An 18631-nucleotide genomic window follows, 5' to 3' on the forward strand; every position below is an offset into this window, starting at 1 on the left:
ATATCATTTCTTTTTTTTTGTTTACAAATATCTCTGATTAGTACCAGCATTATTAACTGGGTAGATAAAGTTAGAAATGAAATATTGAACCCCACCAATGATATAAATATTTATCTATTGTGAATATATGTTGTGAGTGAAAGCCATGGTTTGAAATCTGTGCATTAAATTTTAGTGAATTAATATTTCTCATTGATTTTTCATGTGTTCCAAGATATTTTCTGGGCTTAAAATATTACGTAATTAGCCTATAATTCCACTTCTGGACGCTGTGTTGCTGAGAGCAACACTGTGGTCATTTTTCTTGCTAATATTCTTTCCTGTTCATGTTCCGATCGAGAGTTTTGGTTTCTTACTGAACCAGAAAGCTATATTTTTTTAATAGCTCTAAAATCAAAGATACTGACTTCAGTATGTTTAACTCCAGAGGTTTATGCAGATTGTGTGGCTGATTACAATAAAAATTAATTATAGCTCAGCAATGGGAAAGGTGTACTCCCTCTGTCTATCTCAATGTTCCATTTACAAAAGAAGACCTTAGAAAATATCCAAAGGATCAGTGCAGTAGTTTTGCGAAAACGTGATCGATTACCAACTATTTGTTTTTGTGGCCTGGAAACTCAAAGTGCTGAGTTCCACCAGCCCGAGGTGGACTGCATGGTAAGAGCCTCTTACTGAATGAGCATATGTAAGACTTTCTTACGTCATCATTGGGTAGAGAATATCTAGTCTTTGGATTTGCCTGTTTACCTGGTAGGCTGGACACTGATTAGTTCATTACCCATAGATTGCTATATTTAGTTTGTCTCTTAAGTCTTACCTTAGTTATCTTATTACAGTCTCACTTAATGAAAAAATCTGCTGCAGGACATGAGCTCTATCTAATTTCTTTTCTATTCCCAAATGTCTACTAGATGGGTGAGTACATAGTAAGAGTTCATAAATATGTATTGAACTAAGAAGAGTATAAAACTATATGTATAGTATAATCCTAATTATGTAAATAAGTCTATGTGTAAGCACACACAAATGCCAAATATGGAAAGAAATGCCAAAATATTGGAGAGTGATTATTTGCAGGTAGTACAGTTAGTGTTATTTATTTCCTTTTTATATGATTATCTCTTTTCCAGTTTTTTTTACATAGCATATATTACTGTTATGGCAAGAAAAAGTTTTCATATAAAATTTAAAAATAAAAATGTGATATGAAATCGTTAATCTAATTTATGTTAGATACGGAAATAGCAGAATCCTTAAAACTGGTCCCTCAAAACTTTTGGTCAAACTGAATCTCGGTGTTATACAATTGATAGAGAATCCAGGATTCTTTTAATTATTCCAATATATAAATCAGTTTAATGATCATAAACAGAACAGTTTTATAGTCATTCTCTTGGAGTGTAGGAATCCAAACCTAATGAGCTTACCTACTATTTGAATTTATAGGTACACTATAACTTAAGAGTCTTTTCTCATTCTTTATGAAAAATATAGTCATTTATAACTGGTATAACATTTTGTCTTTGTAGAAAATTGCAAATATACTTTCATGTTGTTTTAGTTTTCCCTTTTCCTCTTGGTAGTTGAAGCATTCATCTTTTAATGTGCTGACTCTTAAATTTTATTTTCCTTTTGTGTTTTCTGGTCTTAGTTAAACAGCACCATCATTCTTCTTGTTTCTCAAGCCAGAAATCTGAGAGTCATTCCAGACTTTCCTTCTTTCTCTTGTGTTACATTAAATTGCCACCTAGGTAACATTGGATCTAAGATATGTTTGGTGTCTATTTCCTCTTCTTCCATCCCACTGTCATTGGTTCTCCATTATTTTTGCCTGGTCTATTTTAACGGCCACATTGCTGATCCCTCTGCTTCCAGTCTTTCCTCACTCTCTTGATCCGTCCTCCATGTTCTGCCAATATGATTTGTCTTAAATATAGACCCTATTGTGATACTCTGTTTCTGACCTCCTCTGTGACTTCCACAGACCTTCAGGGTAAGGTCGGGCATCGAGCATGGCATGTGAGGACTTTCTTGTTCTTCCAAGCCCTTCCCACCCTTATCTCTTACAACTCATGTGCACACCAGCCATGGCACACTTGTGCCTTTCAGGTATGCCATGTTCTATCTTTCCTCCAAGCTTTTGAACTTGTTATTCCTTCGCTCCCAAATGCTCTCCCTCTGCTTGTCCATTTGACTCCTGCTCCTTCAAAACCCATCTCAAGTATGCATGGCTACGTTTCCAGATAAACTCAGAGTTAACCTTCTTCTGTGCTGTCATACCTGACATACACTTTTATTATTGCACCTCTTAGAGTCCTGTTATTGTTCACTTACATGTTTGTTTTCTCCACTAGATTATGAGCCCCCCAAATAGTACAGTATATCTATTCCCCCTACCAATGACTCTCTATAGCATAAGATCACTCTCCTATGTTCTGCCTGACTTTTAAGAAATAAGGTCCCCTTTTTGTTATTTAACCCATTTCCCCATCTCCAGAGTATATACATTCACTTTTCCTCTTTAAAGATGTTGAAGGTTGCAGGAAGATACTCATTCACCCATCTACCTACTCCTCCAGTTATTTCTATAAAATGGGAAAAATAGGCAGAAGTTGTTCAGCAGGGATCATAATAGTAGTATTAATGGCAAAACTGAATTGGAATCTAGAGAAGGGCCTCCTGTCTCTCACCTTGCTTTGTATTTACCCCACAGCCAGTCATAGGGAGTGAAGCTGGAGGGTGATGGTCCTCCCCCGACATAGGGGACTTCTGCCAGTGGGTGTAATACAAAGAACAGGACATGGAGGAGGCTGGGGTGCTTAAAATCACTCAGGTCCAAATGAGAGACAATGGCAAAGCCACTTTTGAACCGTAATGTTTCTCCTGCATAATCTGGGACAATGGTGTCAGTAAGGTGAGCCACTTTACCTCTCATGGGGAGGCACAAGTCAGTAAGCTGAGAGAGAGGCCTAAATTCTTCACTCCATTACTCCCAGAGTCAGGAGGTTGGACCCTGTCTGTGGTCTGAAGAGGAGTGAAGGCTGGGAAATTGGCTGAAAGCAAAAGTAACAATGCCAATTAAAATATAAAATTTATTTTTTAGCTAAAAAGATGTTTCACCAGGAGTACCACACACATCAGGGGAGATGAGTCCTAGCTTCTGGGGGCCCTGACAGATGCTCAGGGTCTCCATGAGCCCTGCTCCTGCTGTTGCTGCTTGCTTTTGTAGCTCTTGTATCCAAACAAGCCCTAGATCTCAGCCTAGGAAGGCAACTGGGGAACAGGTATTCCAATGGCAAGGGGTCCACGATGCCTGGCTCTGGAGAGTCCTCCATAGGTAGTTGACTTCATTTTAGAGATTTTGTAGAGCCTAACGGCAATTACTTAAAGTGGTGCCTGGTCAATTACTCGATCATCAGTCCAAGAATGTGATAGAATTACATCTCTAGCTCCTACCAACCAAGGGAGACTGTGAAATCCACTATTGACCAGTCTTCAAGCACCAAAAAAAATATCTGACGTTGATGGTTGCCATTTGATTGGTGTAATAAGCGAGCAAGTTGCAATTAATGCCTCCTCAAAGGAATGGGAACGGAGGCAGAATTACAGCGAAGGTAATGAAACTGAGTCTCTGGGACTTTCTTTCGTGTGAACTCCTCCCAGCGTTCTGGGAAGTGAACTGTAATGTGTTCAGAGTTAAAAATTGAGAGGGGAATTTATAAAAGTAAGATATTTAAACTGTGCTTGGTTAAGACTGCTGTCTCCTTCAACTCTAACTTCCTCTCTGACACTTGTGCTCTTGCGTCCTGTGACATAGGGCTGAACTTGGCTGTTTTTTTTTCATCCATAGCTCTAACAATACTGTGTCAGTGTACGAAGTTGAAAAGTTTTAAAGCATCCCAGATAAGAATGGAAGACTGTTTTTTGATTCATGATATTAAAGAAAAGACATTATCTTTCTATTTTCTCTGTAGAAAACATTACGGGTTTTTTTGCCATGGAAATAGACATTCGAAAGTATGCAGCCAAAAATGCTGAGACATCTTTCTGTTACTTTTCGCTCAGAGACCCAGAACTTTCCCCCTGCTCAAAAAAACAAATTTACTAGGAGTGAAACAGAGAGGATTTGTTGTCCATGTTTATGAAAGCAAATGCTAAATGTGCGTGTGTTCTGGTTGTTGAACCCACTATTTGGTAAAATGACTGTACTTAAATTTAATTTATTGACTTAACATAAAATCCCTTTTCAAGCCATAAATCACTTTCATTCTTTCTTCAGTTGTGAATAAACTGTGATAATTAGATTTAAAATAAATATAAACAGTTCTCCAACGACCCGAATAGGCTATGAGTTAGATGCTTTTTCCTTTTTTTTCTCCCCCCACCCAATAGTGAAATGTCTTCGTGTCTCTTCTTTTGCAGACGTCTAGATTACCCGGAGGTTGTACTGATGGGTCTGACTTTCTCTGACTTAATCTATTGCTTTCATTTACTTCCCAAATTTGGATTCTTCCTTTACTTTACTCTTTTCCCTTTGGACCTCCTAAAATTTGTTCAGTTGTTTCTAACTACGATCTCTGGAGTGATGATTTAGTTTTGAGAGTTAATAAAGTTTTACTGTCATTTAAAAGGGAGGCTGAAGATGTTTGGCAAGTGCAGAATATTCACCTATATTATTGCTAACGTTCCCAGTAAAATCCAGGCCGTTATATAAATTGAAGGATCCTTACTAAAGATTAGAGCGAATCTGGAAAGAGTTAGTGTTACTGGGGTTTTTGTGCCTGGTGCCAGATTTTAAAAGCTATATGATGTTGACATTTTACCACCTCTATAAAGTGTTTCCCAATAATTTTCCACATTGATGACTCCTTTTCTTGACTGCCTTGAAACACACGTTGTTATGCCTTGTGGAACCTCTGAAATAATTGGATCTTTAAAATCCTCCAGTTTATCTCCTCACTGAATGAAGTTAAAACTGTATTGTATGACATTTGAATGTATACTTCCTAAAACTTTTTATTGTTGTATATGTTATTTGTTGTTAGGAGGTTCTTTGGAAGTATGGAAATATGATGAGATCTTGAGAACTTCACTTTAAAAATCAACACATAATCAGAGCAGAGATAGACCAAAGGCTCCTTTTAGTGGCCTAGAGGTCAGTGAAACTTGCCTGTAACTTGACTAAATGTTGCAGTGTCTAAATAGTGTTTCAATTAGAATGGGTGCAAATCAACATGGAAGCAAAGAGAAAGCTAAGTCACTGAGGAAAAGGTTTGTAGTGCGCAGCCAAGTTCTGTCTAAAAGTGAGGGAGCCACAGCCAGCTGAGTTAGGGTCTATTTGGTCCAATATGGCTCTGATTAGTAAAGAAAAGAATGATAGTCTGTAAGAACACTTCTGTTGTGAGATTAATCAACTAAATGCTATTAGGTGTTTAATGTGTCTAAAGCACTTCCTCTTTTTTGTTGTCAAACTCAACAAGCAAATGACAGTACAGTGGATTTACATTTGAAGTAGAGGGTACACCTTAAGCCAGGACATAATTTGAAAATTGCATGTAATCAAAATTGTGCTTGAAATCTGTTGATTCACTTTTACTAGGACCTAGGTCCTCAGAAGCTCAAAATTTTATTTACTTGTTTTATCTCTCCCTTTTCCTCCCTCCCTCCCCTCTCTTCCTTTTTTCCTCTCACTACCCCCTCTTCGCTCTCTCCCTTTCTCTCTTTTCCATTCTCTCTCTCTCTCTCTTTTTTTCTTTCCCTCGGCCAGTTGGAATCTAAGATTTCTTTCAAACGTGGGAATGAGAGGTAAAGAGCACCCAAAGAACTTCATCCTATATTATCATGTTACAGTGGTTAAGAGCATGAGATTTGGAGTCCTGTGCTGGTTTTGGAATCTTATATCTTAAACTTACTAGCAATGAGTTACTTACTGTAAATGTAAATATAAATACTTACAGGATATAGAAGAAGTTAAATGAGGTAAAATTCATGAAGTTCTTAGCGCAGGGCTTAGCCTGTAAGTACTATTTAAATGGTGGCCATGAAGACAACCATAGGAGTACGATTTGGATTCCAGAATAAGTCTGCTTCTAGAAGCCAGCAGAGAAATCATGTGGCCATAAGTGTTCTGATCCCTTCTCCTTGTACATGTATGGCTTGACATTATCAGTTTTTGGCTTCAATATGTATGTATGTGCACTAAAGAAGTAGGTTCTCTACCCCAAGTTGGTCTAATCTTGGCTGAAATTAGGTTCCCGAATTTAAGAACCAGATCTTAGACTCTAGTAAATTCTTCTTGGGAATACAGTTTATATTTTGACGTCTTTTTGGGAGGGATATTGCTAATTTTTATTAAGTGTATGGTGTAAGGGACTGACAGAATTTTTACATGTCGAGTATAAACTAGACAATCTTGTATTTAACTTCCTTCCAGTAAAATGGGCGTTGAGGGTGGATCAAGACACATAAATACCTAGTTTTCTTTGTCATTATAAATTAAACTTTGTTTTAGTACTTGGGAATACTTGAGCTCATAGTCTCTTATTTATTTAACAACTATTATAAACAAACACTTGGAAAGAGCCTGTAGCCCATTTGTGAAATGCAGAATTCCTTTGCAGTGTGACTAATTTCATGCTCTAATTTATCTATTTTTAAGTAAGACGTTCAGATACTTTACAAAAAAGCATTTTGTTTAGTAATGTAAAACACTGTTCTGGACAAGAGATGGCACATCTGTAAAGTTGTTTTTTGAAATTCTCCTCCTATCTCCGTTTGAGAATCTGGCCAAACTGTGACTCCTCCTCCCATGTACTATTCCCACATACATTTATAATTCTGCATTTATACTCACCTGAAAAAGCTAACTTTAATACTACTCAAGTACCTCCTGAACTAGGGGTTGTTTTTGTTACTCATAAAGAGCCTGAGTAAAGTTTGGGTTTTTCCTCCTTGCAGTGTAGCCGGGAGTCAGACCATAAGTAGTCTGTATGTGTGCGTACATGTGTGTATATATCTGTGTACAGATGTATGCATGTAAATGAATGTATTTATATACTTATGTATTTTTACATTTCTTTTCTTTTCATAACTAGGGAGAGTTTTAATGGGAAATTTTTCCGTTCTAAAATAGACCGGTATTTAGTAGAGGGGAAAAAAGTGAAACAAACAAACAAAAAACCCCAAGCAAACAAAAAAGAGATTCAATGAGAGACATGAATGAAAAAGTCAATCTTTTATTTTTATTTTCTCAGCTTTATCGGGATATAATTGACAAAATTGGAAGAGTTTAAAATGTACATAGTGATGATTTGGTAAACATATACACTACAAAAAGATTCCCCCATCTAGTTAATTTTCATATCCATCACCTCACATATTTATCTTTTTGTTGTTGTTATTTTTTTTGATGAGAACATTTAAGTTCTTCTCTCTTAGCAAATTTCAATTATACTGTACATTATTATCAGCATGATGTTACTTATATGTGGAATCTGAAAAAAAAAATGTCGAACTCATAGAAACAGAGAGTAGAAAAGTGGTTGCCAGGGGCTGAGGGGGAAAGAAAATGGGGAGAGGTTGGTAAAAGGTACAAACTTTCAACTGTAAAATGAGTGAGGTTTGAGGACCTAGTGTATAAAAGTCAATCTTTTATATTTTCATTATTTTAAATAATACATATTTCCTGGCAAGCTAAATTTCCTCAATCATTTGTAACACAGTGAAATTGTGACACAGAGGAATTTTATGAAGATAAATTAATGAAATATACTTTGACACTTTAGAATATCCTGCAGGAATGATTTCACCCTTCAAAAATGTCTAAAGTGTGCTTTTATTTTTTCAGCTGTTGCACATTAGAGAACTTTCATCATGTTGAAGGGGTGGTAGTTTTACACAAGTTTTAGATGTTCATAGAGTTGAAGTTGAGGGTCATTTTTGTCATCAGTCCTCTGTAGTGCATTGATTGAACCCTTTGAACCCAAATTTTCTAATACCCTTCCAATTTCTAACCCCTCCCTCAACCCATATTCTCGGTATGAACTGTGTACAATTTTAGTTCTCCCAGAAAATCTTCTTTTGAAAAAATCCCCTGTAACACATAAATTATTTCTTATTTTGCATACTTTCAGCACAAACATTTATGATCTGTACAATGAATCACCAACCACACTTGTTTTAAGAGCACTTGCTTTTGGAAGAGCTCACTGTAGAATTTTCCAAATTAAGTTGGCATATGGTACACAAAGAGTAATACAAATGGCTGTTATCAGCGATGACCTTCTCAGGAGACCTCCAAGTGTGAGATTTCTTTGGTGGATTTGCTAACATTTGCAAACTAGAAAACTGGGTTTGTTAGCACTCTAAGGGTAGACTCATCCTCAAGAACAGACTCTCGTTAAACAAACTCACAGCAGTGTTGTCTTTCACCTACGGTGAGAAATCTAGTTGCCATTAAGTCTAGAGCACTAACATCAGCATGACAAGTGGATTCACCTTCTCCAGGCACACACACAAGAGATTGGCGGCCAATTGTCATCTAAAGGTTGCCTGGAATGAGAACAAGGGGAAACTTGCTCCAAGGCTCTAATCTGAGCCATTATGTATTGATGTCTAAGTTTATTCTCACAGGATGATGTATTTCCTCTTTGTGTACGTTCTTGGTGAGGAGCGGCTACAAGGGGAGCTTCAGGACTTTAAACTCCATTATATCTCCAATCTGGACCTCTTAACTAATCCCCAGATCCATGTATCTGTTTGCCTCCTTCATTCTTCCACCTGGAAGTCTAACAGTCTTTTAGACTATTTAAATTTAGCACACTCAAGCTGAGAGCCTACATTCTCATCCTCATTCCACCACCCCTTTAAATCAACTCCTGCTGCAGTCTTCTCAGTCTCCGTTAATGGAAACTGAGGTATCATCCTCAGACCCCCGCATCTGGTCTTCAGTAAACCCTGTCAAGTCTGACTACAATAAATATCCAGAACTGGCCACTTCTCACTACCCCACTGCCACAACCCTCTTTGGGTCGCCATCAACTCCCACCTGGATTACTGCAGTGGCTTCATCTCTGATCTCCTTGCTTCTGACCTTGCACCCCTACAGTCTAATTTCAACACGGAGGCTAGAGTGATCCTTTTAACAGATAAGTCATAGCATGTAACTCCTGAGCTATCGAGGTTTAGCTCGAATCTGCTGTCTAAACACAGAAATACGTAGGATCACAGTACTACGTACTTAGTCTTGAAATGAAAGTGAGTAGCACAGTTTGCATGACCACGTGCCTGATGTATAACCAGGAGTTCTCTGAATTAATTTCTCTGTAGAATATAGTGTTTTTTAAAGGGAAAGTAATAAAGTTTGCTAATTTGAAACTTATATGTATTATTAATACTCAACAGTAATCAGAACAATTGTTTAGAATTTAGACCAAAAAAAGATCCTTTTCAAGGAGGAATCTTTGACTCACATTGTTTAGCATTATTAAGGCATGATGATATTAAAAAGCAGACCAACTTTTAGTTGGTTTTATTATGGTTTTTAAATTCTCTATAGACAATGCACCCCTTTGTTGCTTGCATCCAGGGTGGACTGCCCACATTACCTGCCCTCACTGTATTCCTGGCTTGGGTTTTTTTCCTGGCTATAACTGGGAATCATTAAACCTTTTTGAGTAGAAAAGTGCATCACAATTTAGGACTATAAATGGAGCATTTGTATTCTGATCCTGCTTGCTACTTGAAGGTAAGAGCTAGTTAATTTGTTTTTTAATGTTTGTCTGTCTTATTTCTCCAACTAGATTATCATGTCTTATAAGGCAGAAAATGTGTATCTCTTTTTTTGGTATTCTCTATAATATCCTGAACTATCCTTTATATTCAGTAGATTCTCAATAAATATGCAGTGACTTCTAAAAAGTTCTGAACTGTGGGCTCTGTGCTATACTGAGGAGTAGAAATGAACTTGAACCCAGAGGGAAAGGCTCTCTTGTTGTCCAGAGGAGCGTCTCTCTCTTAGCCAGGTCAGAGGTGAGCGAAGTCTGTCTCTGCTGTCATGTAGGGTTCAGTACAAAATGGTTGACTTGGAAATGTAACAAAGCTTTCTCACATCAGATACAATATAGATTTAAAGGCTTTAATATTTTATGTAATTCAATTCTTGACAAGTTGCTATCCAAGTAGTGATAAAAATATTCAGCTATTCAAATCACTGGTTTGCATGCCATTTCTCTTTAAAAACACCTGCATTGATTTTTGTTTTTCACTGCCGTTATTTCTGATTCACTGTTGAACAATCAAAATTCCAATGGCATTTTTTGTAGAAATAGAACAAACAATCATAATATTTGTGTGGAACCACAAAAGACTCCAAATAGCCAAAGCAATACTGAGAAAGAAGAACAAAGCTGAAGGTGTCATGCTCCCCGATTTCAAATTATATTACAAAGCTATAGTAATCAAGATAATATGCTATTGGCGTAAAAACAGGCAGATAGATCAATAGAATAGAATAAAAAGCTGAGAAATAAACCCATACGTATATAGTCAGTTAATTTACGAAAAAGGAGCCAAAAATATGCAATGCATTTATTTTCAATAAATGATAGGGGAAAAACTGGACAGCCACGTGCAAAACAATGAAACTGGACCACTATCTTACACCAAACACAGAATCTAACTCAAAATGGATTACAGACTTGAACGTAAGACCCAAAACCATAAAACTCCTAGAAGAGAACATTGGTGGTAAGCTCCTTGACATTGGTCTTGGTGATGATTTTTTGGACTTGACACCAAAAGCAAAGGCAACAAAAGCAAAAATAAACAAGTGAGACTACAACAACTAAAAAGCTTCTGCACAGTGAAGGAAACCATCAAGAAAATGAAATGGCAGCCTACCAAATGGGAGAAAATAATTTGCAAGTCATGTATCTTATAAGGGGTTAATATCCAAAATAAAGAACTCATACAACTCAATAACCGAAAAACAATAAATCGATTGAAAAATGGATAGAGGATCTGAATAGACTTTTTTCCAAAGAAGATATACAAATGGCCAACAGGTACATGAAAATTTGCTCAACATCACTAATTATACATTATCCTCCCCTGTGGACTTTTGAATTCTGAAAGGAGACTTCAAAAATGATTTGACCCAAATATTTGGTGAGGATGTGGAGAAAAGGGAACCCTTGTGCACTATTGGTAAGAATGTAATTTGGTGCAGCAACTATGAAAAATAGTATGGAGGTTCCTCAAAAAATTAAAAACAAGATTATCGTATGATCCAGCAATTCCACTTTTGGTATTTATCTAAAGAAAACAAAAACACTAACTCAAGAAGATATATGTACCCCCTATGCTCATTGCAGCATTATTTACAATATCCAAGGCATGGAAGCAATCTAAGTTTCCACCAATGGATGAAGGGATAAAGAAGATGTGGCATATATATATATATATATACATACACACTGGAATATTGTTCAGCCATAAAAAAGAAGGTAATTTTGCCATTTGCAACAACATGGATGGACCTTGAGGGCATTATGCTAAATGAAATAAGTCAGACAGAGAAAGACGAATACCGTATTATCTCACTTATATGTGGAATCTAAAACAAAAACTGAACTCATAGATACAGAGAACAGATTGGTGGTTGCCAGAGGTGGAGGGTGGGAGTAGGTGAAATGGATGAAGGGGGTCAAAAAGTACAAATTTCCAGTATAAAATAAGTAAGTGCTAGCGATGTAATGTACAGCATGGTAGCTATAGTTAATAATACGGTATTGTTTATTTGAAAGTTGCTAAGAGAGTAAATCTTAAAAGTTCTCATCACAAAAGAGAAAAAGTTGTAACTATGTGTGGTGATGGATGTTAACTAGACTTATTGTGGTGATCACTTTGCAATATGTGCAAATATCAAATTATTATTTTGTACACCTGAAACTAATTTGTATGTCAATTATATCTCAATTAAAAAAAGAAAAAAATGCACTTCTAAACAAAGCTGTTCTTCAAGTTCTGTTCTTGAAGGTGGGTGCAAAGCGTGACTTCACTTCCATTTCTACTTAATACCATTGTATTTCATAACACATAACAATGTATGCTGGTTTTGTGTTTTGAAACAATATTTGCATCTACTTCCAGAGTGGAATAAACATATGAACTTATTTTTAAATATTGATTATTACACTGGATTCAAAATATTTAAACTAAGAGAGGGCCTTCAGGAACACAGGGTTTATATAAAAAATAACTATGAAGCCAGAATCAGTCTGGTTAGGTGTTTAAAAGGTACAAGAACTCTTTCAAAATCAGTTTTCTCATATACAAAATAAAGGAGCTGGATTCAGTGGTCTCCAAGGTCCTTTTAGAGATCAACTGCTACATATCATTAAAGAATCATTTTTACGTTAAAACTTTTAATGTACAATTAATGGTTCCTGAGTGGTTTGAAACAATTTTTATGTTAGTAAAAATGCACCAATCCAAAGACTCTCCCATTATTCTAGTTCTATTCCATTTATCATTATTACAGAAAATCATTTCCAATCTCATGAGAACATTTCTCATGGTTAGACAGTTAAAGATTTTTTTGTCTTATATGTGGGAACGTGAGAGGCCGGAAACCTCATTCTGGTGATTCTGTAGCTTGCAGTGATCTATTTTCATTCATATGTTGGTAATATCTGTATTTTCTAATAAAAGGGGTTGCATCTGTTTTCAATTTGATTTTTCTTATAAGTGGATAAAAAAGTGATTTGAGACTCTTGACAGAAGTCTGTGCTGTATCTTTCCCAACAAGTAATATTATGATACATGGTAATCCCTTTGTGAAAGCCTCATAAATGTTGATGAATTGGAAATCGTATTAAGAGTAAACCAAAGCCTGCTTCTATCCTGTACCATTTGAACACACTGGCCTTGTGAAAATGCATCTAAATTAGAAAGTCTTCCATTTTCATAAGAACGCTTAGGACTTGGTGATTTCCATGCATGGATACCAGACAATAGGGTAGATTTCCAGTGATATGTCATAACCTCTTTACACTGGGTTTGAAGGAAAGATATATTTGAGGAGCCACCCAGAGATATATTATACGTTTAAGGAAGGATGTATAAATAAATTGAATTCACTTCCATTTCTACTTAACACTATTGCATTTCATTGTTAAACTTGAGATGCTATATAATTCTTGTTTTCTAATTCTTCTCCTCCTTTTCAATTGAGAATTACTTAGGACCACATTATGTGTCTTACTCTTAAAGCAAATGTTCCATCCATTTATCTGATTTCTTTTGTCCCCTGCCCTCTTTAGTCTCTACATCAGACATTATCCTCAAAGTTATTTATTGTCAGTCGAATTTTTCAAATGCTTTCTCAGACAATGAGTCAAATCTTTCCATTTCCTTGAGTTAGGCAGCCTTGTTCTATGTATAAGACATAAAAATATCAATACTCTGATTATTAAAATATGTGTTCTATTTATAGTCAAGTGTTAGTTACAGTCAATCTGATATCTGTAGCCATATGGACAGATCTGATGAGCAGAATGATCCATACATTTCTGTTCAAGCATGATAGGTGTCTCAGAACCCATTTTTCAAAATATGGCATCTGCTTCTTTGGACAATTATGTTGATACACTGTACTTTATTTCACACCTAAAATTCCAGTGCTTTACAAGGTTAAAATTTGGAGAAATATGTCATTTGATTTATGGGGTAATTTACTGTAGTAGATTTGGTTTCTCTGCTCAATTCGTCTATGGTACCACTACAAGGTTTTCTTTGTAAAATACCACTTTCACTGTATTGCTCCTCTGCTTGAAGCCCTTTAGTAATTTTTCACTGGTGTTTTTAGGATGAGAATCAAAATGTTATACCCTGACTCTGTGAACATACGTAGTCTGCCCCCGACACAAGCATGCAACCTCATCTTCTGCTTCTCCTTTTTCTGAACACATAGCAGTAGCCAGTTGGATTCACTCGTGTTCCCAACATATTGGGAGCACTTCCGTCTCTGTGTATTTTCCCAGGTCCTCTCTTGTACCTGGAATTACTTTGCCTCTATCATTTAGAAATCTTATCTGACTTTCATGGATGAATTTTTTCACTTTGCCTATGAAGCCATTGTTGAAATATTCAGTTGGGGAAGAGAAGGGAATTTAGTTGGAGAGGGAAGAAAACATTTTGAATGTCTGCTCTGTGGCAAGTACTGTGATGGACACTTTATATACCTTATTTCAACAAGGGCTCCCTGTTTTCATGAATTCCTGTAACATTCTTTTATTTAAGAAGATATCATTATAATCATCATTATGACCAACTTCATGGACATTAGTGCCTATCCCATCTTTTCATGTGTTGAGCATGCCACTTGGTTTTGAGTATACGAAGATGAAGGAGATGTGCTCTTGACCCTGGAGGAAAGGCAGGAGATTTATTAAAAATAAATAATGCATAATACTTGCAAAAAATTCAGTAAATACTAGTCCAGAGAAGAAGAGCAGCTAGCAAATATTGACTAACAATATGCTCATCAATCCTTTAGTACCTGGAAGAGTACCTTGAACTATAAACATTTGTTTTATGAATGAACATAATTGTCTCACATTGTTAATTATATGATAATATATTTTAACCACTTTCCTCGTCCTTGAGGACAAAAAAAAGAGATACTTTTTATAGAGAGTGAAGTTATTGCATAGTATTTATTGTTTGATTAATTGATCTGTGACTACCACTATTGAAAGTTTAAAAGTGTTTTTGTTTATTTTGAATAGCTTGGCTGTAGCTTAATATCTGGCTCTAGTCAGTGTTTTCTACATAATTACAAAGGAACTTTTCACAGTAGGATATAGTCTTGAAGGATATATGAACAAGAGAAAGATCTGAGGTGGGTTAAAGACTGTCATGATTTAGAATTAATTGTAGTAAGTTCCACTGAGCAGTACCTGTGCAGACATGCACTGTTTGTTTAATGAGCAATTATATTTGCAGTTGCAGGACACTTTTGTGAGCTAGAAGTTTTCCTCATTCACAATGAGGCATTAATACCCTTTTATAACCAACATTCTTAGTGTTTTTCCCAAAGACTAGTTTTCAAGAATACACTATTTCAATTGGTTCTAACCTGAAATATTTTTCTGTTTTTATAAAATACATGGTTACTTTTCCCATTATTTTTGGTACTTGCGTATTTTATCATAAAAATAAATATTTTGCTGGAATGGCAATTTTTCAATAATTAATATGCTACTATATATTATACTATGTACAATTACAATATACTATATTATTATAATTCATATACCCAATATATTGAAATTGGATTTGGTAATTTGCTAGTTATGTTTTACAAACTGGATCTTAAAAGAAATCCGGAAAGAAAGAATAGAGGAACAAGGGATCTCACAATTTGCAATACCTTATTTTTTATAGGTTCCCATTGTGGGGACCTGGAATTGGCCACCCCAAGATATGTCTCTTTGGCATCAGGATTATTTGAGGCTGATTGCTTTTGATAAACTGGGACAGGGAAGGAGGCTCTGAGGAATGGAACTTGCCCTTCCGTAGGACACATTTACATTTGTAAGGTAAATCTCTATCTGTAAAAGGTGCCTCCCTCTCTGTACCAGGAAGAAGAAAGGAGATGACCTTCTCTCCAAAAACTCTTAATCAATACCAAAGGCAAGGACTTAAATCTGCATTTTATTGTGCTAGTCTGGTAACCTCCTGTAACTGACTTCCCTCCCCCTCCCAACGTTGGCATTTCTTTAAGGATTAAGCATCTTTCCTTAGGGAAGGAACTGATTGCTGCGCTCACCTGTGACCGCCCAGCTCCAGACAATCGACTTGCCTCCGGCTACACCCTCTGAGACAGCAGACCACTACCTGCTGTGTCCATCAAGTGCTGTGCCACAGGGCAATCTTGTGACTATTGTGGGAGGGACATTTCAATCACATGTGAAACACCCTGTTTGGGGGTATATAACCACTATGTGTACCCCACTTCTTCGGTGCCCTTTCTTCCTTCAGGAAGAAAGGCCCCGGGCCATGGTTCCTCATACAGCTTCGTTTAATTTTCTCTTGCTATTCTGTCTCATGTGAATTTAATTCGTTCTCCGGCCAGACGAACTCCCATTTGGGAAGAGGAAATGTCTTCCTCCCCTACACTATCATATCTCTTGAGAAATATAAAAGTCTGTAATATCTCTGCATGTTTCACTTAACTGGTTTTGGACACTGTAATCTCATTTTGAATATATTATTCCAAGACTGAAAACTTGAAATTTGAGCGTGGGTTGCACTAGCCTTTTAGTCTGAATCTACTGCAGTAACTGGATGTGGGAAAAGGTTTGTCTTCGTTGCGATGGCAACAAGCCTCGCACCAGAGCAGGATCGCCTGTGTCCTGTGAGCAACCAAAGCTGACTGCTGCCCCGGGCGGTTGTGGTGGTGCGAGACTGGAAACATTTCTGATATTCCTCAAACTTCGCTTTTTCTCCTGTAGGTGTTAAAGTGGGTGGAGGAAGCCGTGCAATCCTCCAAAGTGCACCTCTTATCGACGGATCATTTGCAAGAGGCGGTAAACACTTGGAAAATTCCTTTTGATCCCAGCCTAAAAGAGGTCACCGTGTCTCTGAGCGGCCCTTCTCCAGCGATCGAAATTCGCAATCCTTTAGGTGAGAGATGTTGCACATCGTATAATAAAAGACAAAAACCATGAAAGGGGAAAGATTTTTTGCTCACTTATTTATGTCAGGTAGATGCTAATTTTATGAGTAAATTCAAAAGTGACTAGGGAAGATGTTTAAAAAATAAAACTTTTTTTTTTGGTCGTAAGTATTATTGGATTAGCATGAGATTCAAAAAACTAAAACTCCTAATAATTTAAACAGACCACATTTAGTAACTTACTTGTAGCTAATCTACCCCCCAAATATTTAAATTGAACCTGAAATTATATTTTCCTAATCTAAGTATGAGGAAATATTTCACAGTAACTTACTCTGTAAAATTCAATATTTTATGTTGTTTTTAATCAATCGTGAAAAAACTGCTTTTAAGACAGCTGTCTAATATTTTATCATATCGTCTCCTTGATAAGGTTTAATTTTACAGAAGACAGCTGTTAAAAACCAAATTCATATTCCTGTTAGAATAATGTTTTGATTTACTTTGCTTCCTTGCTTGATTATATGTTATAACCCGAAGATTTTGCTCGATTCCCTTGCTGATTGAATATTACAGTAAGACTTACATTGAAAAGTAATCTATTAAAGACAAAAACCATATTTTTCCTAAGATTTGCATTTAGAAATATTTTTTTATCTGTTGGTGTTTGCAAAATATTTTTATTCCCATTGTGGTTTTAGTATGTGTTACATTTTTAAAAATCTATTTGTGAATATTTATAAATATGGAGGGAGTAACTACCTTTCTTCCTTTACTTAATTTGAAGCCTGGAAAATAACTAATACCTAAAAGAAAACAACATATGAAATTGTCCTCAAAGGCCACATCCACACTAGCAATCAAATTGAAATTGACAAAACAAACAAAACGTGTTTTTTAAGACTTCTACAGGTTTGGCCTTATAAGTGGATTTGTCTGTTGGAGGAGCATTCCACTCTGATAACATCCATGCTACCCAGGAAAGATTTGTGTTTTTCACTACTTGTATACTTAAAAGGACCTATACCCATTGCATTATGTTTGTACTAATTAAAAGTCATTGACATTGAGATTTTAAAAGTCATTTACAATGATTCTGAAGCTTTTGACGCAAACATGGTATTCTTATATTTGATTTGTTTATATAACTGCAGAAGTAGTCCATAGAAGAACCGAGAGTGAAATGAAAAATTAAACTATGGTTTAATTCTAGATTTGCTTTTCTTCCTCTTTAAATTTCATCTGTTAGATACGTTAGCTAGATCTCAGGTCAAGGGGAGGTGGTATCATGCTACTTCATTACACTGCCCCCTTTAGTTATTCCTGTGACAATAAAGCCTTCTTCTGTGTTTCATGGAAAACTGGTTAAGGTTTTGCACTTTGTGCAAAGATGTATCCAGGGCTTCATGTTAGTAATACCTTGAGTGATCTCCAAAAAGACATGTATTCTGGTTTACTGTTTTTGCCATCTCTTAAATCTAAATATCTCTAGTGACTTTGCATAACTTCTCAGGAGCCATAATAATGGTTATCTAGACTGGCTTGGGAAGTATGATTACAGTCTGCCAATTGTTACTCTCATTTTAAGATTAAATCAGCATGACAAATGGGAATCTGTTACTTCAATTCCAATGTCCAGAAACCCTATAATTAAGTATATTTTAGATATAAATAAAATGATGTTTTGAGCTATAGGTACAAATGTCTATGAGGTGATGTAGACTGGAAATGTATGCAGCTAAAATACCCAACTGAAAGAAAGATTACACTCATTACCTTTATGTCTGTCTTTCAGGGAAGTTGATAAAAAAGGGATTTGGCCTGAATGAGCTATTAAATATCCAGAACTCTGCCAAGGTGGTGAATGTTAAAGAGCCTGAGGCTGGAATGTGGACAGTGAAGGTGCTGTTAGTTTACAAAGTCTATTTCTTATTTTATTTTGATGTC

General features: G+C 36.2%; 1 protein-coding gene across 8 annotated transcripts in view; it reads left to right on the forward strand.

Annotated features, from left to right (window-relative positions):
* HMCN1 (hemicentin 1) overlaps positions 1–18631 on the forward strand; it is a 434632-nt gene that overhangs the window by 140290 nt on the left and 275711 nt on the right. For all 8 annotated transcript variants that reach the window (XR_011532218.1, XR_011532219.1, XR_011532217.1 and 5 more), the window contains exons 5-6: positions 16521–16692; positions 18480–18586. Coding sequence is in view for 2 of the 8 variants with exons in the window: in XM_008514091.2 (XP_008512313.2) it covers positions 16521–16692; positions 18480–18586 (279 nt within the window). In the remaining 6 variants the exon portion in view is untranslated. The remainder of the gene's footprint in view (positions 1–16520; positions 16693–18479; positions 18587–18631) is intronic.

This window comes from Equus przewalskii, chromosome 23, assembly GCF_037783145.1.
Source record: "Equus przewalskii isolate Varuska chromosome 23, EquPr2, whole genome shotgun sequence".
Lineage (NCBI taxonomy): Eukaryota > Metazoa > Chordata > Mammalia > Perissodactyla > Equidae > Equus > Equus przewalskii.